Source organism: Notothenia rossii (genome assembly GCF_949606895.1).
Source record: "Notothenia rossii genome assembly, chromosome: 1".
In the NCBI taxonomy this organism is placed as follows: domain Eukaryota; kingdom Metazoa; phylum Chordata; class Actinopteri; order Perciformes; family Nototheniidae; genus Notothenia; species Notothenia rossii.
In genome coordinates, this window is record NC_136912.1 from 91,809,011 (window position 1) to 91,836,376 (window position 27,366).

The 27,366-nt window shown below is 40.0% G+C and overlaps 1 protein-coding gene across 1 annotated transcript; it reads left to right on the plus strand.

The window, feature by feature from the left end:
- Positions 1 to 27,351, plus strand: LOC307039284 (ceramide synthase 2-like). The gene is made up of 11 exons (XM_079681173.1): positions 1 to 70; positions 1,377 to 1,553; positions 5,995 to 6,112; positions 10,155 to 10,273; positions 14,638 to 14,695; positions 14,883 to 14,933; positions 19,088 to 19,180; positions 20,439 to 20,567; positions 23,662 to 23,768; positions 25,198 to 25,354; positions 26,332 to 27,351. Exons 2-11 carry the CDS (start codon positions 1,378 to 1,380, stop codon positions 26,521 to 26,523), a joined length of 1,200 nt encoding a protein of 399 aa, XP_079537299.1. The 5' UTR covers positions 1 to 70; position 1,377; the 3' UTR covers positions 26,524 to 27,351.
- Positions 27,352 to 27,366: the final 15 nt, after the last annotated feature.

Here is a 27,366-nt window from a genome sequence, read left to right on the forward strand (position 1 = left end):
TTCCTCCTCCTTCTCCTCTCCCGCTTCTGCTGCTGCTGTGCCTCACTCTCCATCACAGACTCGTGGACAGGTAAGCGCAATGGAGCATTTATTTACTGTTTTGGAGTAAAACAAACAGGTTTACAAATGTTTCTGACATATCTAAAATGCGGATTTGTCTCTTTAACTTGAGGCTGTTCTGCTCGGATGTGAGAGGCTTCCTGCTGCAAGACTTCATGGATTATTATAACTCATAGGCGTGTTTTAGTGTATAACCTGGTGTGTCCTGTAGAGAAGGATTTCTGCAGGTGTTTCTCTGTTTGACTCGATTGTGTGGTTTGTGCATCATGGAAGCTATCATGTTGTACAATCGATCTGCTGGTGTGTTGGTGTCTGTCTGAGTGTTTATGCATTTGTTTCTGTGTATGTGCCAGCGTGTGCACCCGAGCATTTAAGTGTGTGTGTGTGTGTGTGTGTGTGTGTGTGTGTGTGTGTGTGTGTGTGTGTGTGTGTGTGTGTGTGTGTGTGTGTGTGTGTGTGTGTGTGTGTGTGTGTGTGTGTGTGTGTGTGTGTGTTTGAGAGTACTTAAAGTCATTCATGCATTAAGGCTGCAATGTTCAGGTGTTGTGAACTCGACTGTTGTGCAGCCTAGTATGCTGCAATGGGATTCCTTGTTGTTAACTCTAACCCTTCCCGGCCAAACTAATGAATATACATGGCGGTTTAAAGATAAGACAAAATTAGTCGATTAGTTGATTGGCAGCAACTTTTTCGATTTTTCGGTAAAAATCCCAAATATATTCTGCATTAACTTCTTAAATTTTGGGCTGCCCTCAAATCAAGCGAATTCTTAGTTGACTATTCCAGATCTGCAAGAAATTCTCAATATTGTGTATAACTGAGATATGCTCATGGGTTCTTATAAATAAATAATTAGCATTAGCATTTCAAAAAATGGCTTAACCACTAAATCTTGGACGATTATGTGCAACGGTTATTCGACATATCGACCAAGAATGGCAGTCCCACTGATAAGGATTGGAAAAGGGATTAGCTGCTTTTCTTAGACATATATTACTGTAAAGTGCTAATATTTAGGGTGTTTACTGTCTGTCAGATACGAGGAAATAGAAGATAATCTTTTGAGCTTTTGAAATTTTAAATCTATCCCTCACTATTGTATAATAGTCAACAATCAATTAATCAATTAAGAGCAAGACATTGGGAAAACTGCAGATTAACGAGTTGATTTAAATCAACGTAAACAAGAGGCTTTTTTGTTCGCAGTGCTTTTTAAGATCTTAAGGGTCCTGGCTGCTGTTTGGCTTTAATATTTATGAGGCATCAATGTTTAAACAGATCCAGTTCTGCTCACGTGAAACTCCTCCTCTCCTCAGGATGGAGGCCTTTTTTAACGAGTGGCTGTGGAAGGAGGAGTACTGGCTTCCTCCTGGCATGAGCTGGCAGGACACTGAGATGAAGGAGGAGGAGGGACGCTTTCCTCGGCCCAGGGATCTGCTCTTCAGTTTGCCCCTGGCCGTCGCCTTCATCGCCCTCAGATATGTCTTCGAGAGGTGAGACAAAGCTGGGCCGTGAAACTCACAGACACAAGATATACCTTTTCTTTGTTGTCATTATCTTTGACATCTGATGTGCTTAACTCGCAGTACGTTTTCAATGTTTACGGTGGATATGTGTGGGGATGTTAAACGCACGTCATGTCATGTTTTGGCCACTAGGGGTCTCTTAATCCGACATTAAAGGTCACCTATTATGCAAAATCCTCTTCTTCATGTCTCTTCTACATCAACATGTGTCCCCTCTTCTCCATGTCTCCTCTACATCAACTAGTGTCCCCTCTTCTTCATGTCTCTTCTACATCAACATGTGTCCCCTCTTCTCCATGTCTCCTCTACATCAACTAGTGTCCCCTCTTCTTCATGTCTCTTCTACATCAACATGTGTCCCCTCTTCTTCATGTCTCTTCTACATCAACATGTGTCCCCTCTGTGTAAAGAGACTCTGAAAGTTTCAGGAACAAAGATTCTCTCTCTTTTTGATCCATTTCTATAAAAACCTGTCTGAAAATGAGCTGATCAGATTTTGGCCACTTTATGATGTCACAACGATGTTTTGTCTTGTGTAACCATTAGCCAATCAGCAACCAAGGTACTCCCCCCCCCCCCCCCTTATCACCTGAATCTCCTCCTAGAGCACCATTGTGTTCTTTTTACACAATGGTGTCTAAAGTAACAGACAGAGAATCAGCACTTTTGAAACCGGGCTGAAACAGAGGGGATTATGGGTAATGCTGCAATGATCTCTTTGGTGTTTGGAGCCAAACACTTCAGAGACATGTTTGTATATATCTGAGACCTGTAATATATTGATGAGAAACATTATAATAGGGGTCCTTTAACAGAAGGTGGAGTTTGGTCAGCTTCTTCTGGATAGGATTCCTTCATTGGTTATTATTTGGAAAGTTTTTAAGTAGTTCAACTCAAATGACACTAAGAATAACAGTTTCATTTTCTAAAAGTGAGTGAAACTGCACAAAGAGATGCTCTAGAAAGGCTGTTCAGGAGTTTTTTCCTATTATTTAAAGTGGATAAAAAGTATATTTATGAAGCATACCCAAAGGGGATAGGCCATTACAGGACATAAAACCAAACAAACAGATTTCTCTAGTTTTAATAGTGCTGGAAACATTTACACAACATTTTATTGCAGAAATGTTATATATTATGTGTTTAAATGATGAATAATTAATCAAACGAGTAGAAGAAACAGTTAAGCCTGATGGGAAGTCCTCTGAGTCTGTCCCCTTGGTGAAAGCACATGTTTAAACACATTGTGTGTGTCTTATTTCACCCTGGCATTGGATCCTGCTGGTTTTCTGCCTGCTAAGCTGCCTTTGTAGCTCAGCAGAAAGGCTCCTTTACCCTTTATTAGGGCGCCAGTAGATATATCAGACCTGCAGTGGGAGGCAGGCGTCATGAGTGGACAGTTTTATCTGCTGACTGTGTGAAAGTCCTTCCTCCTCCCACAGGGCGTGCTAAATAACATGTGATATATGCGTTAAAGGAAGAGAAAGGGAAAGAACTGTGATGCTGGTGGTGCTTTAGTTGACGTAGATCTAAAGTGGTTCTCAACTGGTGGGTCGCAACCCAAAAGTGGGTCGCGGACCCATTTCGAGTGAGTTGCAGATGTGTGAGTGAAGAAAAAGTCAAACTTTTATTTTGAATGCCCGATTTTCTAATGCTGTGAATCAATACATTGATTCATGTCTCTTCTGGACATTGTAAGTACAGTCATTGGTTGTCATAAATGTTTTAGTATCTTTCTGTATTGTATTGTTTGTATTTTTTGTTGCATGGTGTGAAACAGAGAGCAAGCAGCCGTATTTTTTAACCAGAAGTGAGGCGTGTGGCTGTTAAATGTAATGTAAAGTAAATGCTAGACAGCAAAGGAAACCTGCCTGTACACTTAACTAGTTCTGCCGGTAGTTGAACAAGAACTGAACGATGGAGACACATGATAAATGATCAGTTAGATAACATTAGCACGCTTCCTCTTATCAACCTCTGTATCATCTGGCCTAAAGTTCATTTAACTGCATGAACTTGCTTTGGCCTGAGCGGTGTAAGAGTACCAAAAGTATACCGTAAAGCCTCATTTGTCCCATGCTCAGGCAAACACTGCACACACCCTCACGCAACGTTAGCTATCGAGCAATGTGGATAAATAACTTGCCCAAGGGCTGGGGATAGAAACCACTCGCAACTGGTGGATTGTACTTCCTGAAGACCAGACACCCATGGACTACAAGAACGTTGAGAACCTGCAGATATAGAGTTATGGTGTTTTGAATGTTTTGAATCTATTACATAAAGTGAGGTGTGTGTGTGTGTGTGTGTGTGTGTGTGTGTGTGTGTGTGTGTGTGTGTGTGTGTGTGTGTGTGTGTGTGTGTGTGTGTGTGTGTGTGTGTGTGTGTGTGTGTGTGTGTGTGTGTGTGTGTGTGTGTGTGTGTAAAAAATGTTCACCTCTGTGTAGAGCTTTTCCTTCCCTCTGATCTCCCCTTGCCCACTTCATGATGAGTATCTCTGAGATACAGCTACCCACATGTGATTATGCATTTGTGTAACTAAACTCAGAAAGACACACACACACACACACACACACACACACACACACACACACACACACACACACACACACACACACACACAGTCCCTCAACACAGCAAACAGCTGCGTCCTGGTTTTTTTTGTATCAGGAGCCTTTACACTCACATTGTTCCCGATCTCTTCCTCTCTCTCACACACACACACACACACACACACACACACACACACACACACACACACACACACACACACACACACAAACACACACACACACACACACACACACACATGCAGATCAAGTGTCTCTTGATGCCGTATCAGCTCATGACAAAGGCCTTACAGTCATAATGAGCCTCTTTTCACTCTGTCCTGAACTCACGTTTGGCAGCTGTTCGTGACATGCTTAGCCTGTGCTGAATGATATTTGTTCTTTTCATTAGATGTGTGTATTGCAGTTTTCAAATGGAGTTACGAAGGTCTTATTTGTTTAGAAGTTTTCACCCCAAAAAAACTATTCGAATACAATTTATTTGATTGTTTTCTTAGTCAATTAGATCAGATATACTTTATTCATCCAACATAGTTTTTTTCACGGTTACACACATTACACATATTTACTACAACAACAGGAACATGTAAACATAGGATACTACATTACAAAGTGTGATAGTAGCTTCAGTTTTTCAATTAAAATTAAAATCCAGTGAGGATGTGAGTGAATTAAATTAAAATCATTAGAATATAACTAAAACAAATGCGCACAATCTAACAAATATAGATTAAAGCAGAATATTTCAAACATTTTGTGGATTATGAAATGTTTTAATCCCAGTTTTCTGTTTCCTGTTTTATTTTGAGACGTTTTCTCCCCCTGTCATGTCTGTTCCTACTTCCTGTTATTGTCCAAACCTGTTTTGATTGTGTTGTTAGAGTCACCTGTTCCTCATTAGTCCTGCAACCACCTGCACTTCACCTCCTTATTAGTCCAGCCTCTATTCAAGTCCTTTTCTTGGGAAGTCATGATGGCTAGACTCCGAATAAATCACACGGCTTTGAACAGTACGCTGTATATCATGGGGAAAAGGGACAGTAACAAGTGTGGGAACTGTGCAGTAAAAGAAGATGTAGAACATATCTTGTTACATTGTGACATCTATAAAGCGGAAAGAGAACAATTAAAGGCTAAAGTCTTAGAGGCAGAGAGGGAGTGGAGTGTGGTTGGTGTTTTGGGAACAAAAGGAGAGGGAGTAAAAGCTACCAGAAAGGCACTGTTTAAATTCTTGAGTGAAACTAGGGTAGGAAAAAGAATTTAACATTAGGTCAGGAAAGAACATAGATTTGTTTTGTTTTGTTTTATTTATTTAATGGTTTTATTGATTTATTTTATTTAGATTTTGATTAGAACATAGGTTAATCAGTTGGAATGATGTGATGATGCATACTCATGTACAGTAGGTGGCGGTATGCACCTTTTAAGTTGTTTGCAATCCACCAAAAGCAAGAGAAGAAGAAGAAGAAGTCCTTTTCTTTTTGTTCAGTCCTGTTTGGATAGTTTTAGGCCCCAACAGACAGAGAATCAGCACTTTTGAAACAGGGCTGAAACAGAGGGGATTGTGGGTAATGCTACAATGATCTGTTTGGTGTTTGAAGCCAAAGCCTTCAGAGACATGTTCTGTATATATCTGAGACCTGTAATATATTGATGAAAAACAGTATAATAGGGGACCTTTAAATCATATCCAATAGTATAGTGCTAATAATATAAGTGACGCCTTTTCTTCACAAGGCGCTTTGCAGAAATACACAATTATAATTAACTCCAGTTAGTTGTACTGTAAAGATTGACGGTTTTTTCTGAAGAAACATGTTTTCTCTCCTCTCCTTCAGGTGCTTCGCAGACCCGTTGAGGAAACTCTTCGGTGTGGAGGAACGGGTTCGGATTCGAGTCGTTCCCATCCCGAAGCTGGAAACCTTTTACACACAGAACACCCGGTTACCTTCACAAGTTAGTATTGATGTTCTGGTTTCACTGTATTTTGGAGTGAAAATCCTAGTCAGTAGGGGCTTGGACTGTGAGCCGTAGGGTCGTCGGTTCAAGTCCCCGACCAGACCTAAATATGGAGTGTGGACTGCCACTTGGAGAGGTCCCAGTTCACCTCCTGCCCTGCCGTGGTGCCCTTGAGCAAAGCACCGGACACCCCCATTCCCCCCTCACTCCCATTGCTCACCGGGCGCTGTACAATAGCTGCCCACTGCTCCTAGTACTAGACTCCTGGTACTAGGATGGGTTAAAGGAGAGAACACATGCCACTGTGTGTGCTCTGCTTGTGAGACCATTAAAGAGGGTTTCATCCCTCCCATTCTATTCTATTCTTTGTTTTGCTCTTAGTTGTCAAACAGGCTGTCCTAGCTTAAAAATAACTAATCCCGAATTTTATCTAAAGTTTATTCCAAAAAAAACTTGCATAACACATTTACTCATATCTCCTCTTTTGTGTCTTTCAATTTGCAAAGTAACCTCTTTAATCGTGCATTTGGCACCGAATCACCTCAAACATAGTCCTAAATGATGGAATAAAGTCATAGCATTTTATGATCTTTTAATCCTTTTTTAACCAAATGTATTTACTACACACTGACAGACAACAATGGTTATATTTTAACTTCTTGTCCAAAATGATGTCCCCTGCTGTATGTCTCTGTCGAGAGGATGCATCTCGCTATGAGCCTCACTGTCATTATGCGTCATACTTGTCAACCCTCCCGATTTTCGCGGGAGACTCCCGATTTCATTGCCCTCTCCCGGTTTCCTCCCGGGGTTATATTTCTCCCGCATTTCTCCCGATTTCTGACAAAATCAGATTTACACACGACTGTTTCCACTCGGACTTTAATACAGCTACACCATTGTTTGGTTTCCATGGTAACACGTCTCTTTAGTAGCGCGCGCAATTCAAAGTCTGAGAGGGTGAGGCAGATATTCACAGAAAACAGAACAAGAATCGACAACTGCTCTACTCTCTGCTCACTCCTTTCCTGTAAAATACAGGTCCAGCCCACACATATGCTCCATCAAGGACGGTGCTACAGGCTGCACTTACAACTACAATAAGCATGTTAATGTTAATCTAACAGCTTCAGCGATCCACTAGCATCCCCCCCCCCCCCCCCCCAATTTTGCATTTTGAAATGCTCCCGATTTCTGAGGTCTAAAGGTTGGCAAGTATGTTATGCGTGTGTTTGCTTCTCTACTCGAGGGAATGAATAGCCAGTTGTGGGCTAACGCTGAATGAGGTTCAGTTAACAAAAGAACAGAGATGTACCTCATGCTGAGGGAAGGTAAAATGATTAGTCATGATGCAGTGTGAGAAAATGTGACTTCCTTGTAACGCCTCCATTATCAGTGTGCTGTATGTCCTCACCTCTTATCACTATCCCTCTTTGTTGTTAGGCATCAAAAAACACAACACCATTTCCTAACTGTAGGATTGCAATCGTTCCATTATGCAGAAAAAGTGTCCTTTGGATAATGTGTCTTGATTGATTTGGAAGGGCCATGATGTGTCATACCAGATGGAAAAGCCTCGCCCTGTTCTGTGCTCTTTGTCATGTGTGTTTGCCATGACTTATTTGCACACGGTCTATTTCCCTGCGGTGTGGTCTAGCACCTGTCTGATGTTGTTTTGACATGTAAATACGAGGACATAGGGAATGCAGACAAAGTACATAGTACACTTATTTTGACAGTAAGATGAAGGCGGCTGTGGCTCAGTGGATAGAGTGGTGGACTTTGAATCAGGGGACAGCAAGTTCGAGTCCCACTGTATGTCGTTGTGTCCCTGGGCAAGACACTTCACCCCAAATTGCTCCTGTGGGGATTTCCCACAGTACTGTATGTATGTAAGTCGCTTTGGATAAACGCATCTAACAAATGTCATGTAATGTAATTTGCAAAACACAGTCAAGGGATAATGTTTCACTGAAGAGGCAACCTGAAAAGTGAAGCCAAAGTGGAAGTGCTTTAAACGTGCATTCTCTCTAACATCCAGCAGGGGGCGACAAAAAGAAGTCTGATTTTTATAGAAGTCTATATGAGACAATCCCTTGGGTTCTCACTTGATTTATTACCTCAGGAAACATTTTTCTGATGAGGTTTTGGTCTCAATCTCTAGTTTTGAGTCTTTTCAAAACAGCATGATGTTCATTCTGCAAAGTATGCTTCTTAATTTAGAGTAAAATAGGCGATTAGGCAGCATGTGCTTAATGGTGGGGCAACTTTATGATTTACAGGTCGCTAACACATGTTGTTCTTTGTGTCTTTATTTTTCAGTGTTTAGTTGTATTTGTGTAAATTCTGATTGTAGAAAAAGCAGATGCCAAAAACCAAGATGGTGGAGACCAAAATACAAAATAGCAGGATTCAAAACCATTATCCTTAACTGACATAATGGTTAAAGTGGAGCTAAATATATGGTCTATGGTTGCACATGCATTAAAGTTGGTTTCAATTAACGTCCTTTGATACAACACAGCTGCACTACAACCCTGAGCTGCAGAAAGAGATAGCAGGGTGTAATCTTGTTAAAGGCTTGTGAGTGTAGAAGTTATGATTGGATTCATCCCATGTATCACTGTGGGATCCCTCCTTTTTGACAGGTACAATATGCAGATGTATGATATCCATCTTCCTGTAATAAAATAGTAACACGGCTGTCAGCGTGGAGCTCAGGCTGGTCATATTTCACATGTGAAATATATCATACGAGAAAAGAGAACAGCAGTCAGCATTTAAAATGTCTGCCGTTGTGCAACATTAAAGTCTAACAGTGTATATGTGCATCCAAACTGTGTAAGTATCAGAGATGGCAAAAGTACACACATCCTTTACTCAAGTAGAAGTACAGATACGCGTGTTTAAAAATACTCTGGTAAACTTAGAAGTACTGACTAAACTTCTTTACTCAACTCAAAGTAAAGGCTTTGAAATGTACTTCAGTAAAAAGTACCCATAACTAGCAGCTGTTTTAAAGAGTACCTGACTTCCCTTTATATTAATAGAACAATAATGTCATTGTTAGATAATGAATGTTTCCATGCTGAACAACGGCAACATGACAACGTTTTCATTGGTCCCTCTTCTTTAGAGAAGACCAGGAAATGATGGATACACGGATCGTGTTCAAATCAATAGGCACGCAATGACTCTAAATAATAATGATCACGCCACCAAACACACATTCAAACTAAAGGAACCAGCCTGTTTGGGAAATGTGAGAAGTAGAAAGTACAGGTATTTGTGTTCAACATGTAAGAAGTAGAAAGTACAGGTATTTGTGTTCAACATGTAAGAAGTAGAAAGTACAGGTATTTGTGTTCAACATGTAAGAAGTAGAAAGTACAGGTATTTGTGTTCAACATGTAAGAAGTAGAAAGTACAGGTATTTGTGTTCAATATGTAAGAAGTAGAAAGTACAGGTATTTGTGTTCAACATGTAAGAAGTAGAAAGTACAGGTATTTGTGTTCAACATGTAAGAAGTAGAAAGTACAGGTATTTGTGTTCAACATGTAAGAAGTAGAAAGTACAGGTATTTGTGTTCAACATGTGAGAAGTAGAAAGTACAGGTATTTGTGTTCAACATGTAAGAAGTAGAAAGTACAGGTATTAGTGTTCAACATGTGAGAAGTAGAAAGTACAGGTATTTGTATTCAACATGTAAGAAGTAGAAAGTACAGGTATTTGTGTTCAACATGTAAGAAGTAGAAAGTACAGGTATTTGTGTTCAACATGTAAGAAGTAGAAAGTACAGGTATTTGTGTTCAACATGTAAGAAGTAGAAAGTACAGGTATTTGTGTTCAACATGTAAGAAGTAGAAAGTACAGGTATTTGTGTTCAACATGTAAGAAGTAAAAAGTCGTCAGAAAACTAAGTAGTAGAGTAAAGTACTGATACCAGACAAATGTACTTAAGTACAGTAACAAAGTATTTGTACTCCACTACTTCCCACCTCTGGTAAGTGTGTATGTGTGTGTCCTGTCTGTGTGCAGAGTGACGTGTTGAGCCTGGGGAAGCAGAGTGGTCTCTCTCAGAGGAAGATCCAGACCTGGTTCAGACACCGGAGGAACCAGGACCGACCCAGCAGGACCAAGAAGTTCTGGGAGGCCACGTAAGTTTGTTTTTTCCTTAAACACACATATGTGCAAGATATGTAGACAGTCTCATATTCTGAATGACTTATTTCAAATATAATGACCTCTACCGTTACAGAAAAAATGACTGCCATGTTTCAAGTCTGAGCTGAAGATTTATGTTTTTCCAAATGAGAATTACATCTGTAAAAATTCAGCGTTTGATTGAAACTTTCATATTCATGTATATATACCAGAGGTGGGAGTACAGATCACAACAAAGTCTCAAGTTGTAGCCCTCTAGTCCCTGCTAAAGTCGAAAAAGGTACATAATTCAAGTCATTCGAAATTCTGAACATGTGCCCCAATTTGAAAATGCCTCAAAGTTAAAACCGTCACTTTATTAAATCCGTATTGATTTGATTTTCCATGGAAACTGCCCCTTTGGATTTTCTATGTCCTCATAGGTTTCCATGTTTGCACGCATGTCACTTCAAATCATCCAAACATGTTTAGAAAACAAAACGTGTCTTTCTCAATATGAAATATAGAAAATCATATGTTACATTATCTTTTCAATTCAGCCGTCCCATGTCTTAATGAAGCCTCTAGGAGTGAGTAATCATTATTAGTCAAGTAGGTCCAAATATTTATATATTTGAAAAAAGCTTAAAAAAGCAGCAAATGCCTCTGTAACATTTCTACAACTTGTCCCTGATTTTAAGGTCACCTATTGTTCAAAACCCACTTCTTCACGTCTCTTCTACATCAACATGTGTCCCCTCTTCTCCATGTCTCTTCTACATCAACATGTGTCCCCTCTTCTTCATGTCTCTTCTACATCCACATGTGTCCCCTCTTCTCCATGTCTCTTCTTCATCAACATGTGTCCCCTCTTCTTCATGTCTCTTCTACATCAACATGTTTCCCCTCTTATTCATGTCTCTTCTACATCAGCATGTGTCCCCTCTTCTCCATGTCTCTTCTACATCAACATGTGTCCCCTCTTCTTCATGTCTCTTCTACATCAACATGTGTCCCCTCTTATTCATGTCTCTTCTACATCAACATGTGTCCCCTCTTCTCCATGTCTCTTCTACATCAACATGTGTCCCCTCTTATTCATGTCTCTTCTACATCAACATGTGTCCCCTCTTCTTCATGTCTCTTCTACATCCACATGTGTCCCCTCTTCTTCATGTCTCTTCTACATCCACATGTGTCCCCTCTTCTCCATGTCTCTTCTTCATCAACATGTGTCCCCTCTTCTTCATGTCTCTTCTACATCAACATGTTTCCCCTCTTATTCATGTCTCTTCTACATCAGCATGTGTCCCCTCTTCTCCATGTCTCTTCTACATCAACATGTGTCCCCTCTTCTTCATGTCTCTTCTACATCAACATGTGTCCCCTCTTATTCATGTCTCTTCTACATCAACATGTGTCCCCTCTTCTCCATGTCTCTTCTACATCAACATGTGTCCCCTCTTATTCATGTCTCTTCTACATCAACATGTGTCCCCTCTTCTTCATGTCTCTTCTACATCAACATGTGTCCCCTCTTCTTCATGTCTCTTCTACATCAACATGTGTCCCCTCTTCTTCGTGTCTCTTCTACATCAACATGTGTCCCCTCTTCTTCGTGTCTCTTCTACATCAACATGTGTCCCCTCTTCTTCGTGTCTCTTCTACATCAACATGTGTCCCCTCTTCTCCATGTCTCTTCTACATCAACATGTGTCCCCTCTTCTTCATGTCTCTTCTACATCAACATGTGTCCCCTCTTCTTCATGTCTCTTCTACATCAACATGTGTCCCCTCTTCTTCATGTCTCTTCTACATCAACATGTGTCCCCTCTTCTTCATGTCTCTTCTACATCAACATGTGTCCCCTCTTCTCCATGTCTCTTCTACATCAACATGTGTCCCCTCTTATTCATGTCTCTTCTACATCAACATGTGTCCCCTCTTCTTCATGTCTCTTCTACATCAACATGTGTCCCCTCTTCTTCATGTCTCTTCTACATCAACATGTGTCCCCTCTTCTTCATGTCTCTTCTACATCAACATGTGTCCCCTCTTCTTCATGTCTCTTCTACATCAACATGTGTCCCCTCTTCTTCAATGCTCTTCTACATCAACATGTGTCCCCTCTTCTCCATGTCTCTTCTACATCAACATGTGTCCCCTCTTCTTCATGTCTCTTCTACATCAACATGTGTCCCCTCTTCTTCATGTCTCCTCTACATCAACATGTGTCCCCTCTTCTTCAATGCTCTTCTACATCAACATGTGTCCCCTCTTCTTCATGTCTCTTCTACATCAACATGTGTCCCCTCTTCTTCATGTCTCTTCTACATCAACATGTGTCTCCTCTTCTTCATGTCTCTTCTACATCAACATGTGTCTCCTCTTCTTCATGTCTCTTCCAAATAAACATGTGTCCCCACTTCTTCATGTCTCTTCTACATCAACATGTGTCCCCTCTTCTTCATGTCTTTTCTACATCAACATGTGTCCCCACTTCTTCATGTCTCTTCTACATCCACATGTGTCCCCTCTTCTTCATGTCTCTTCTACATCAACATGTGTCCCCTCTTCTTCATGTCTTTTCTACATCAACATGTGTCCCCACTTCTTCATGTCTCTTCTACATCCACATGTGTCCCCTCTTCTTCATGTCTCTTCTACATCAACATGTGTTCCCTCTTCTTCATGTCTCTTCTACATCAACATGTGTCCCCACTTCTTCATGTCTCTTCTACATCCACATGTGTCCCCTCTTCTTCATGTCTTTTCTACATCAACATGTGTCCCCACTTCTTCATGTCTCTTCTACATCCACATGTGTCCCCTCTTCTTCATGTCTCTTCTACATCAACATGTGTTCCCTCTTCTTCATGTCTCTTCTACATCAACATGTGTCCCCACTTCTTCATGTCTCTTCTACATCAACATGTGTCCCCACTTCTTCATGTCTCTTCTACATCAACATGTGTCCCCTCTTCTTCATGTCTCTTCTACATCAACATGTGTCCCCTCTTCTTCATGTCTCTTCTACATCAACATGTGTCCCCTCTTCTTCATGTCTCTTCTACATCAACATGTGTCCCCTCTTCTTCATGTCTCTTCTACATCAACATGTGTTCCCTCTTCTTCATGTCTCTTCTACATCAACATGTGTCCCCTCTTCTTCATGTCTCTTCTACATCAACATGTGTCCCCTCTTCTTCATGTCTTTTCTACATCAACATGTGTCCCCACTTCTTCATGTCTCTTCTACATCCACATGTGTCCCCTCTTCTTCATGTCTCTTCTACATCCACATGTGTCCCCTCTTCTTCATGTCTCTTCTACATCAACATGTGTCCCCTCTTCTTCATGTCTCTTCTACATCAACATGTGTCCCCTCTTCTTCATGTCTCTTCTACATCAACATGTGTTCCCTCTTCTTCATGTCTCTTCTACATCAACATGTGTCCCCTCTTCTTCATGTCTCTTCTACATCAACATGTGTCCCCTCTTCTCCATGTCTCTTCTACATCAACATGTGTCCCCTCATCTCCATGTCTCTTCTACATCCACATGTGTCCCCTCTTCTTCATGTCTCTTCTACATCAACATGTGTCCCCTCTTCTTCATGTCTCTTCTACATCAACATGTGTCCCCTCTTCTTCATGTCTCTTCTACATCAACATGTGTTCCCTCTTCTTCATGTCTCTTCTACATCAACATGTGTCCCCTCTTCTTCATGTCTCTTCTACATCAACATGTGTCCCCTCTTCTTCAATGCTCTTCTACATCAACATGTGTCCCCTCTTCTCCATGTCTCTTCTACATCAACATGTGTCCCCTCATCTCCATGTCTCCTCTACATCAGCATGTGTCCCCTCTGTGGAAAGAGACTCTGAAAGTTTCAGGAACAAAGATTCTCTCTCTTTTTGATCCATTTCTATAAAAACCTGTCTGAAAATGAGCTGATAAGATTTTGGCCACTTTATGATGTCATAACAATTTTTTGTCTTGTGTAGCCATTAGCCAATCAGCAACAAAGGTAACCCCCCCCCCCCCCCCCCACCTTATCACCTGAATGTCCTCCTAAAGCACCATTGTGTTCTTTTTAACCAAATGTCTCTCAGAGGGGCGTGGGGAGGGGCTCCTTATTTTCATCTAAAGTAACAGACAGAGAATCAGCACTTTGGAAACAGGGCTGAAACAGGGGGGATTATGGGTAATGCTGCAATGATCTGTTTGGTGTTTGGAGCCAAACACTTCAGAGACATGTTTGTATATATCTGAGATCTATAATATACTGATAATAGTATTATAGGGGACCTTTAACTAATTCACTAATCTTATTTATACCACAGCCTCTAACATATGATGGTGTTTGTTTGTACAGCTGGCGTTTTGTCTTCTACCTCGCATCCTTCACTGGGGGGCTCGCCTCTTTAATTAATGTAAGTCTGCTTTCAAAGATCACCCTGATCACAGTCATTGACACGAAGTGAAGCAACAACAAGGTGTTGGATTTATTCTTTAAAGTGAGGAATAAAATAAACAAGCATTCATTTATACTCATTCCATAATCCCTCATGGTGTCAAAGTCACGTTCTGTATGACGCTGACGATGTTTCGATGTTACAGACTTCCTGGTTCTGGGATCCCAGCGAGTGTTGGAGAGATTATCCCAAACAGGTGAGCAGAGAATAATGTGATCTTTTTTTTTTTTTAAAGGATTTGATGGTGTTGATAAAACTGTCAACAATCAAGCCTCATAGATTAGGTGACATATTGGTATCTCTTCATATTTGAGTTTATCTATTGATTAAGTCAACATGCCAATCGTTGGTTGTTTCAGATTCTCAATGTGATTATTTGTTTCTATTTTAAATTGTATGTGACCATTGGTTTGACAAAATAGCTTGTCATTTTGTTATTCTATTTAAAAACTAAAGAAAATGTGAAAAATAGTCACTTTTTCAGAATAATAATTTGCTTTTAAAAACACAACACACTTTTAACATATACAAATAATAATAATAATAGATTCAATTTGTATAGTGCCTTTCAAGGGACCCAAGGCCGCTTTACAGGGTAAACAAACAAACAAACAAACAAGAAGGGCCAATAATAAAGTACAAATTAAATAAATATCAGTAGGAGTGGAAGCAGGGGGACTGTGATGGGTTAGGGGTCAAAGGCCACGGTGAATATATGTGTATCTAAAGTTGAAACCACTGCAACAACTATTTAAGGTACAACAAGGTGCATTTATCTAATATATTACACTAAAAAGAAAGTTCAATATTTGTTTAAACAATATGTAAAATATATCTGTGCCGTTACCATACTGTATATAGGACATATCACAGAAGGAAGCCATTTTTCTATAGAAATACTAATTTTACTTTTGATACTATCGGTTAATGTTTTCTGAATATACTTCCGTACTTTTTATTTTATTTGGGATTTTGACATTATTTTATTGGTAGCTTAAGTAAGGGATGTGAATACTTCTTCTACCTGTAGTCGTATCATATTTATTTTTAAATATTTGTATTGAAGACACATAGAAAAGACATTTGGTACAAGTTACACATGTTCAACAGTTCAAAGCCACTAGTGTTCAGCTGAGTGCCACAGTGACGCGTCCCAAAACCCGGAAGTAAGTTATGTTACCACTTCCGGTTCCTTCGACAAAAAAGCAATGCAATTTCTCCATAGGAGTTTGGAAAACAGCTGGAAATAAGGTCTGTGGTTGAAACACATTGAAGAGACGGATCACGTTTTGTTCTACGACATCAGTTATAGTATTAAAGTTGAAAAGCGGGCAATGATTACAAGTTGATCCATTCCAGGATTTGAATCAGTAGTATGCGGGCCACCGGATCTATCCACTGGGCTACCTATCCTTTAAAATGTTGAACTTCTTTTTTAATACTAATAATCGTCTTTTTGTTCACAACTTCTCCACATTTCGAAGTGTTTCCCGAGCCAGAACGACCTATCTTTCTTTCTGGCTTGCTCTATAATGATACAATTCAAATGCAATACCAACAACAACAGCAACAACGCAAACTACGACAACAACCCACGCATTGCGCATTGTTTAGAGCGGTTATAAAGTGTTGAAGAATAGAATAGAGACGAGGCAGTGCATTGAATCGCGTGATTGGACCGCGAACCAGTCAAGTGATTCATTCAGGAAATGAAGCAGTTGCTGCTTCGGACGTCACATGGTTATGGCTAGAAAGGATCCGTCTAGTGTAAATATGACGTCACGTTCTCGTTGTAACTTTCGTTATAATCGGAGCGTCTCGGAAACACATCTATAGCAGTAACATGATGCAACATACACATTAATGCAGCAGCAATATTAATAGAGAAACCTCAGACTTAATAGTGAAACACTGCAAGGGAACATTTTATTGCACCAGGAGCTATCTTGGGACTTTTACTGCGACAACGTTGACTTGCCTGTGAATAAAAAATAAACCATAGTGTTGGTGATCTACAGTTTTGTCATTCTTCTTTGAACACCAACAAGATCGCTAACACCCTATTTCAACAATCACACTCCCTGTCATTGACATAATTAATAGATAGTTACATAGCCGTGGGAACATGTTTCAAATGGGGGGTGCTGTGGGGATGACACCAGGGCTGGTTCTGACCAATGTGCTATAGGCAAGATTTTAGCTGGCAATGAAAAACCTCTACAAAATACCAATACACTACAAAAAGAGAAACATATTGACATGGTGGACAGCTTATATAACAAGACTTCAAATTTATTTAGTATTATAACATGTTTTAATTGGAGGGGTGGACTTCACATCCTCTAGGGGGGTCCGGGGGTGCCCCCCCCGGGAAGATTTTTTTAACATTTTAAAGTCAAATGCTTCAATCTGGTGCACTTTGAGCGCCCAATTACTAGACTGATCTAGAGGGTACAACAGATCGGTTTGCATTTTATTAATCCAATTATGTGAACATTTCCAATAACCTACCATAGCCAATAACAAATAAATGTAACTTATTTTATTTGTATTGTTCATTCATATCTTATTTTACCAGTTAACATTTATTTATTTAGGCATATTTTTAAATCTCTCCAGTTTTAAACGATATTTTTGGTTTACTGTCCTATAGTATACATTGGAATGATTTCAAACCTGTTTTGATTTATCCTAATAATTATAAAGGTGTGCCTTGGAAATATTTGTTTACATAAATTGTGATCAAAACGTTTGAGACTCACTGAGATAGACTCACTGAGATAACGTATCCCCGCGGTATCCCCTCTCTCTTTCTCTCTCACTTTGGCTGTGAGTTGCGGGCGCCTGCTAAGCCAACATCCCTCACTTTCATCACTACAGCGCCCATCGTACAGGGCAAATGGAAAATGTAACCGGGTTGAAAAAAGGGTGTTATCTTTACTTAATTATGAATGTTGTTACATCAAGGCTGAAAATTCGGTTTTTTTGGTATTATATCTTGTGGAAGTGCAGATCCCCTGTCCTCCACCAGGGGGTGCTGCAGCACCCTCAGCACCCCTACTTCCCACGGCCCTGGATAGTTTAGCTTCTCACCATCATTTGCTGTGGCCAACTGATGTTAACGATCGTAACTGAAAGGCTGCCTGTCAAACGTAAACATTCAGCCACGTGACATTCAGCCAAACTCTCGCGAGAGTTTTACACTAGACGGATCCTTTCTAGCCATAACCACGTCACATGTCACGTGATTTGAAGCAAGCTTTGAAGCAGTGCTTCTATGGAATAGGAAGTCCGGGGTTTGAAGCACGCATCAAAGCTTCAGTGTCAAACTGCCATCACTAGCAACCCTGCTGTAGTTCGTTTGTAGCATAACGTTAGCATTATGCTTTTGGCAAATAGATTTATGATTCAAAAATTATAAAAGTATGGTAGACATGTGGAGATTATCCGGCTGAACAAAACGGGATCCGTCTCTTAAATGTGTTTCAACCACAGACCTTATTTCCAGCTATTTTCAAAAATCCTATGGAGAAATTGGATTGCTTTTTTCTCGAAGGAACCGGAAGAAGTTCCTTCTTCCGGGTTTTAGGACGCGTCACTGTGGCACTCTATTGGCAAGCCATACATAGATAATCTTCTCTTGAAGGCGTACAATATTTAAACCGCAATTATAACCAAAACAGACCATGTAGCCAAAATGTAAGAGAGTGGACGTATCATAATAGAGATTTTAATCGGAGTGAAAAACGATTTTCCCTCATAAGTTGTTACTCTTCATCCACTCACTTTGAAACTCTTTTTTTGAAAAGCTAATATCTCCAGAGGCGTGATGTTAGTTTAACCTGCGGGGTCACGGCCTCCAACAGAAAACACTTTTAAAATGCGACGCTGCATCTCTGTGTATATCTGCGGTTTGAGAGATTACAGCCTGCAGGTTACACTGTTCAAGTATTCCCTCTTTGTGGTCTTGTGATGGAGAGAGAGGATGTGTTTGTAAAGGGTTAACCCCCCCCCACCCCCCCCACCCCCCCCACCCCCCCCCCCCCCAAACTACCTACTATTGTGTTGCTGCAGGCAGTGGGATGCATGAGGTGATCTAAAAACACTTTCTCTTTTAAAACACAGGTTTGTTTGTATACCGTATGTTAGTGAGGGAAATGTGAGAAAGCTGTTATGTAACTCTCTCGTTTCCTGCAAAAAATGGCAAGAGATTTAGAAAATGTATGCCTGTAGAAGATTTCTAAATACTGTCTGAGTGTGTACTTCTAAGCCGACACAAATAAGCATGCTGATGGAAATGTTTCTGCAGCATTCACACACATGTGTTTCTCTCTTCCTCTCATTCTGTAGCCTGTGGCCGACGCTCATTACTGGTATTACATGTTGGAAATGAGCTTCTATCTGTCACTGCTTCTGTGCGTCTCTGTGGACGTCAAGAGAAAAGTGAGTGACACACACCTAAAGTTTTTGTGATCAAATTTGTATTTAGAACAACATGGTATAATAAACGTACATACCATGTAAAGCAGGGGTGTCAAACTCAAGGCCCGGGGGCCAAATCCGGCCCGTGACTTCATTTTCTGTGGCCCCACAAGAGCTTGCAAAGAATATAATATGTTTATTATACGGTTACATACCGCTTTACAGAAGCACGTTGCCCATAAACTACATGTCCCACAATGCATCTCAAATGTGACTTTTTTTTTTATGAGAATTTGACTTTTTTTCTTCAAAATATGCCTTTTTTTTTTTAAACGCCCAAATTTCACGCTTTCATTTCTTTGTTTTGACTTTTTTTCCAGAATTTGGCTTTTCTTTTGAAATCATTTTGTGACATTCTCACCGAAGACACTTGCAATTATTTGCCCTAGACTTCTGCTTTCAGACGTAGTTAATTATGAAGTTATTACCCTATCCCATAATAATCCAATGCAGAGGCAATAATGTAATATAATACATTATTTTATATATATTAAATATTTATATAGTCTTAAAATTACAACCGGCCCTTTGAGTGCAACCATAATTCCAATGTGGCCCGCGATGAAATTGAGTTTGACCCCCCTGATGTAAAGGAACATGATGTATGTAAACACCTGTTTGTCGAATGGCTTCCTCGACATGTCCTCTCATTTTGGGCCTGAGTGTTTTTGCAAGGTGTAATCCCATTGTTGCAGGATTTAGAGATCAGATAATATACTGGATTATCTTCTATTTCATCAACACTTGCTGTACTTTCCTCTGATTTTAAACTTGAGTGTTGCAGGATTTTCAAATGTAAAGACTAGTAACAGATCACCATACTGTAACAGTCGTTGAACTAGAATAAGAAACGGATTAAACCCAGACGTATACAAGAACATTTATGCTCTTAACTCCTCAGTTAGACTTTTCTGCATTGCTAAGACACTCTTTCATTTACAGTAAAGACTTAGTCCAACATTCACACCACACACATCGATGCATTTCAGATGTTTTTCATGGTTTAAGGGAATTGCAGATGCTGCTGCAGCTTTCTTAGGAAATGTCTCTGAATTCAGAGCCAAGATCTAATATCTTTAACAAATCCCTCCAGACAACATGTAAATCTGCCTTTACCAAACACAAGACCACAACTGCTGAATTACTAGTTATGCTGCAATACACTTTGTGGTATGTGTGTGTTCATGTGTGTGTGTCCGTGTGTCCGTGTGTGTTCCAGGACTTTAAGGAGCAGGTCATCCATCACATCGCCACCATTTTCCTCATCGGTTTCTCCTACTGTGCAAACTTTGTGAGGGTGGGCACTCTGGTGATGCTGCTGCACGACTCGTCCGACATCATCCTGGAGGTAAAACACAACACTGTGGGAAGTGATTAGGGAAGGACATATCATGCACATTTTGTTTTTTTTGGAGTTCTATTATTATTATGTATTTATTTCAACAAGGACCATGCATACATGTTAATGTACAAAGACATTAATCTCAGAAAAGAGAAGATATGATTTATGCCAGATTTGAGCTAATAGCTCATTTCCATCTGCAGTCCTCAGGTACACAATCAACAAACACTGAAAACATTGCATAATCTCTATCACACAAACAATTATAACACATGATTTAAGTACAGGTCAATAAAGTAATACATAGTTCCTTTAAAATATAATATTACAATACAGTTCAAATTGACATACTCAGACATAATATGGTTATATCCTTTTATATTCATTTTATCATACTGTCTGCCTGAAAACTATATATTACCGCCTGCATCTTTAAGCCCCTCCCCCTAAAGAAACCCAGTCTGCTCTGATTGGCTTCTGAGAATAGTTGCAACGCTCGTTTTTGCAACTTGTTGGCACATTATTTGCAAAGAAAGTGCCATGGTCAGCAGAAATGTTAAATTTTGCTTTAAAAATTTAAAAAAATAATGTGTGGCAGTTTTTTAGTTTGTAAACAACAACAGTAACTCAGAGTTAGATTCAGATTCTGTTTTAAATATAAAAAACATAAACCAAAACTAATGTAAACACAAATCGTTTTTTAGAAGTGCACATCTAAAAAGTCGTCATATGGTCCTGAGTGTGTAAAATGCATACGTTTCTCAAACACTTCCAAATATCATATACTCATTGTCCTAAGTGTTTTTTTTTGGTTTTTTTAAGCTTTTAAGGCAAGGGTGTCAAACTCAAATACACAGTGGGCCGAAATAAAAAAATGGGTACTAGTCGAGGGCCGGACTGGTTCAATGTTTATTGCAGAACTTATTGAAATGAACTTATTGCACATATTAAACCTGGAACTAACAAAGCTTAAATTATTGCCTATAAAAACAACATTAAACATTAAATAATCAGTTGCATTCATTTCTTATGGCTCTATCTGCAGCTTCTCCAGAGTCATTTCTTATGATTACATTTTTCCACAGGCCAACAACAGCTTCAACAAAACTATTTCCCTCAAAGAACAAACCAAACATGCCCTGTTGTCGTGAGAGAGAAAGTGCAGAAGGAAACATCCATTAAACTCAGTGTGCTGCTGTGTGATGCTAGCTCAGATACTTGGCATCTCATCTTGGGTGCAAGGTCATCAATGTTTGGGCTCAGGCTCTGAGCTGAGGAGACCCTCAGGATGGAGTGAAGGTGTGCGTGCAATATACCGGCGGGCCAGATCTAATAGGAGTTAGAAATTATCCTGCGGGCCGAAGTTAAATCCACCAAGGGCCTGATTTGGCCCCCGGGCCTTCAGTTTGAAACATGTGTTTTAAGGTTATTTGTATAGTTACATTCAAATTCGGTGTAAATTATATTCTTTAGCATCCTTTTGTAATGCTAAATTGATTCTTAAAAATCCTTATTTATTCTTATATATTTCTTTTTGTACCTACTTTGCAACTTATTTGTTTGGATTGTTTATGTTCGCACCACCAGATACCAAAGCAAATGTCTTGTATGTGTAAACGTACCTGGCAATAAAATTGAAATCCAACTTAATTTTCTGCTTCAATATGAAATTTTGTAATTTTATTTAATTTCTCTTGTTTGTCGGTTGGTAGGCTTTCCAGATACCAAAGTGTATGTGCACAAGAAAAAGAGTATTTCAGGATGTGTTCCCTTTTAGTCGGAGAGAAAGGAAGGAAGAAATATAAAACGCATCATTAAGAATATTGTTTACTTATGTGCAACACTTTGAAAAGCCGTTCACAGTAACTTGAATACAGCCTTTGTGTTTTTATGGAGGAGGTTTTCCTTTCCTTACACCCTGACACATTATTAACTGAGCTGCTCTCAGTGAAGCATTATTCTGATAGAGACCCTCAGGAGCTGTGAAAGTGTTACCTGCCGGTCTCAGAAACAATGGCTGCTTTGTCCTTGGGTTTTATGAGGCTGATATCACAGGGTGTAACATTTCACTGATAGTATCTGAGAATAACCACTGTCACTCGGAGCGGGGGAAATATGTGGAGCGGGTCACATGACCTGGGTGTGGTCTGATAGAAGCAGAGATGGCAAAAGTACACACATCCTTTACTCAAGTAGAAGTTCCCCTACTCGTGTTTAAAATACTCTGGTAAAAGTAGAAGTACTGACTAAACTTCTTTACTCAAGTAAAAGTAACAAAGTATGGGCTTTGAAATGTACTTCAGTAAAAAGTACCCATAACTAGCAGCTGTTTTAAAGAGTACCTGACCTCCCTTTATATTAATAGAACAATAATGTCATTGTTAGCTAATGAATGTTTCCATGGTGAACAACGGCAACATGACAACGTTTTCATTGGTCCCTGTTCTTTAGAGAAGACCAGGAAATTATGGATACACGGATCGTGTTCAAATCAATAGGCCCTATGCCAGATGCTGTGCCAAACAGCATCTGGCATAGGGCCCCTAAAACAGCATCTGGCATAGGGCCCCCAAACAGCATCTTGCACAGGGCCCCCAAACAGCTAGAAATGGCCCTGATAGAATCTGTGAGAGCTTGTGTAGTTTGTAGTGATGGGAATTACGGCTCTTTGAAGGTTCCTTTCCGAGAGCCGTTCAAAAGAGAATTTATTTTTGTAAGGGGGCGGGGTTACTAGGTTTATCTGCAAAATAATCACCAGGATAATGATTGACTGTATTGCCACAAATCTACTTTTACTCACAGAAAAATTTATAACTTGCTACATCTCCCAGCCAGCCAAACTACTTCTCAATCAGCATGCGTTATCCAATCATCTACGGCAAATGTGCATTCAGGAAAGTAAGTTCCTGTAAAGGCGAGTGGATTTATAGCAGGCAGTGAACCAACGATAAAAAGAACGGCTCTCACCAAGTACGACTCGGTTCCCTTCGTTCGTACCTATGGTTCGTACCAAAGAGCCGTTCAAAAGAATGGGATCGTTCCTGAACGTAACATCACTAGTAGTTTGGGAAACTAACCGACATGTTGTTACTTCCTACAGTCTGGCAAGATGTTCCACTACGCGGGCTGGTCGTGGCTGTGCGACCCCATGTTCATCGTCTTCGCTCTGGTCTTCATGCTCACCAGGCTGGTGGTGTTTCCCTGCAGGTACATCATCTTGGTGGTTTAAAAAATATTACATTTTCAGATATTTGCCCTGTCCAGTTTCCCCCCCTGATGTTGAAATTACTTTGCATTCTGGAGATACCAAGTTTTTTTTTTTAAGTGGTCATTGGGATGGAAAGTCTGGCATCTACTGTAAGAGTACAAATGGTAATCATTATGCTTAATTGGTGTTACAATAGTGAGGGTTTCTTAAAAAAAATCTAATAGGCCCCTGCCCCCAATGAGTTTAAAAGATCTCTTTCCTGCTGATGTTCAGGTGTATATCAGTATGTAGTGTCTCTACTGTGACATGTCTCCATGCTTTAATGTTCAAAAAGCTCTTTATTTCTCTCATACTGCCTGTGCTACAGCACCTCTTTTCACCCTCTGTCTGAAACCAGGGCCCAGTCTGCTCTGATTGGCTATCTGGCTGGCTCTGTTGTGATTGGTCAACCGCTTAGAGATGTCCCGCCCCTTAGCCTATCACGTACAATGTGTTGGAGCGCAAGCCAATAGAGCGGTACAGGGATGATGTTTTTACCCGGAAATAAGCTGCGCATGGGTTCCCTCGACAAAAAAGCAATGGGATTTTGGAAAATTGCTTGAAATAAGATCTGTGGAAAACGAACCTGTTTGATAAATGCATGTTTTGTTCAGTCGGTTATCTCCACATGTCTAGCCTACTTTTATCATTTTCGAATCATAAATCTAATCTCCAGAAGCAAAATGCTAACGTTATGCTATAAAGGAACTACAGCCGAGTACAGCAGGGTCGCACGACTTCAACGTCACGCAAACTTAAGATCCATATTCAAACACACAGATTCTAAATTGTCCAAGTTGAAGCGTTTGTTTGAACAGTCTGCAGGAGGCAGGTACTTGCTTAAAAAGCAGAACAGGGCAAGCAAACTTAGAGGAGTGTTTACGTGTTCGGTGTAATGACGTATAACGTCCTCGACAACTTCTCTAGTCCTATTCAGCCACTTGGTAATAACCATCGTTTTTCAGACACGTAAACTCTTCAGAAATCCCCAGTGGGGTCACTGCTGATGGATTTAATGTCGTAGAACAAAACGTGACCCGTCTCTTCAATGTGTCTCAACCACAGACCTTATTTCCAGCTATTTTCCCAAACCCTATGGAGAAATCCCGTTGACTGAGACGAGGGAACAGGAAGTGGTAAAATGCTAACTCACTTCCGGGTTTTAGGACTCGTCACTGCACCACTCTATGGACGACGAGTGTTACATAGTACACAGGGATTTGAGCCTTTGCAGACCATTTACATGCACTAAATCCTATAGAACACACTACAGGAAAGGGAAAATGCCAAAAGCAGGATAGGATCCCTTTAAGAACCCCCGGGCTGAATGCTATAAACGAGTTGTTTCGAGGTCAATACCAACACTGACTGTTTCCTCTTGTGTTCCAGATTGATCCACGCCACCTTGGTGCTCTCCATGGACTTCTTCCAGCCCTTCTTCGGGTATTACTTCTTCAACGCTCTGCTGTTGGTGCTGCAGGCTCTGCACGTGTTCTGGGCGTACCTCATCCTGCGCATGATCTGGAAGTTTGCCTTCATGGGCAAGGTGAGAGGAGTGCAAATAACTGTCATAGCTAACATACTTACTTATAAAGTATATTAATGTTATTAATGTTATTTACACTAATCATCTAGCAGTTTCTCAAAAATGCATTACTATAACAGTAGACAGGTGGATTATCTTCAGCTTCCTTCAAACTAAAACAAACATGGCCACTACTCAGATATCATGGTAGACAGATAACTCAACGTGACTTTCATTTCTTAATTTATTGTATGTACGGCTTGATATTCTTCCTTTTTATTGGATTGTTTTCTTCTTTTGATTGATAATTGCGTGTTTTGTTTTTTTAAATTAGCAATGTTAGCTTATTTCTCCTTTTATGTTATTCAGGGTTCTTACGGTCATTAAAAACCTGGAAAAGTCATGGAAATTCAAAATGCAAATTCCAGGCCCTGGAAAAGTTATGGAAAAAAATATTTTTCCCAAAGTTTTGGAAAAGTCATGGAAATGTAACTAAAGTTGCATCAAATATAATTTATATTTTATCTAATCGCCGAAATAGTAATAATGATAATAAATACTGTATGGTGTAGTAATGAAACTTAAAATGGCATTTAACTGACGAGGTGTTTTGCTGGTGAGAGATTTGAGTTGCGTTAGCGTGTAGAAGCTAGTAAGCCTATTTGATTTGTTTTAGATAGGAACAACATGTTTCATATGCAGACCTTAATTTCATGTTCCATGTTAAAATAAACAATTTTCAGTGGTACAGCTGAAAGAATAACTTTTTTGGTCATGGAAAATTAGGTAAAGGTCATTGAAAATTGTTGGTGAAAAAGTGTATGAGACCTGGTTATTGTTTTTCTACTTAGAACTACTAGATGGGTGGTCAGCACATGGCTTCTTGACCTTAATTATCTGGACTCTATGCACATAAACCAATACATTAAAAACTAAAAGCAAAGGTTGAATGATTAGAATCCATTTGGCACTCAACAATTTCAATCTTTTCTTCACAGGTGGAGCGTGATGAGCGGAGCGACGAGGAGAGCGAGGCGGACGACGATGAAGAGGACGAGCAGGAGGAAGAGAGCAGCTGGGACCAAAGGAAAGGAACGATGAACTCAAAACTGGCGTCGCTCGCTGACAACTGCGTCCTGAACAACCTGACCAACCAGAGGAGCATCAGCCGGCTGCCCAAAGCCAGATAGTGGAGGAAAGTATAAATGATTTCCCTGAAAGTCTACTGGAGATATCATCATTTCTGACATATTGTAGATACACTTGGCGTGTGTACGTCCAACATGGTCCACCGATGATTTCAGATCTGCATCCTGCTTGTTTAAAAGGGTTTTAAATAGGACGAAGAAGAACTATGATTGTAAATCTCAGAATGAGGTTAGCAGGAAACACCATCTTTACACACTGTATACTAGAAAGATATATTTGACAAAACGAGGACACCTTTCCTTTACAGAAAATTTAAAAAACGTCGCCAATTTATGCTTTTTCTTATCAGAATCAGTCCTAATAGAGAGCCACAGTGACGCGTCCTAAAACCCGGAAGTAAACTCCTTCCGGTTCCTTCGACAAAAACCAATGCAATTTCTCCGTAGGATTTTGGAAAATAGCTCGAAATAAGGTTTGTGGTTGAGACACATTGAAGAGACGGATCACGTTTTGTTCAGCCGGATAATATCCACATGTGACGGGGGAGGCGTGTGGTGCAGGTTCAAACCCCACTGCAGTCAGCATGTCGTCGTGTCCCTGAGACGCTTCACCCCAAATTGCTCCTGTGGGGATTGTCCACAGTACAGAGTATGTAAGTTGCTTTGGATAAAGGCTTCTAACAAGTAACATGTAATGTACCGTCTACTTTTATAATGTTCTAATCATAAATCTATCCATCATAAATCTATCAATTAGATTTATGATTCAAAAAGTAGTGTACATAATAATAATAATAATAATAATAATAATAATAATAATAATAATAATAATAATAATAATAATGGATTACATTTTTTTATTAGAGCGCTTTTTACAGGTGCTCA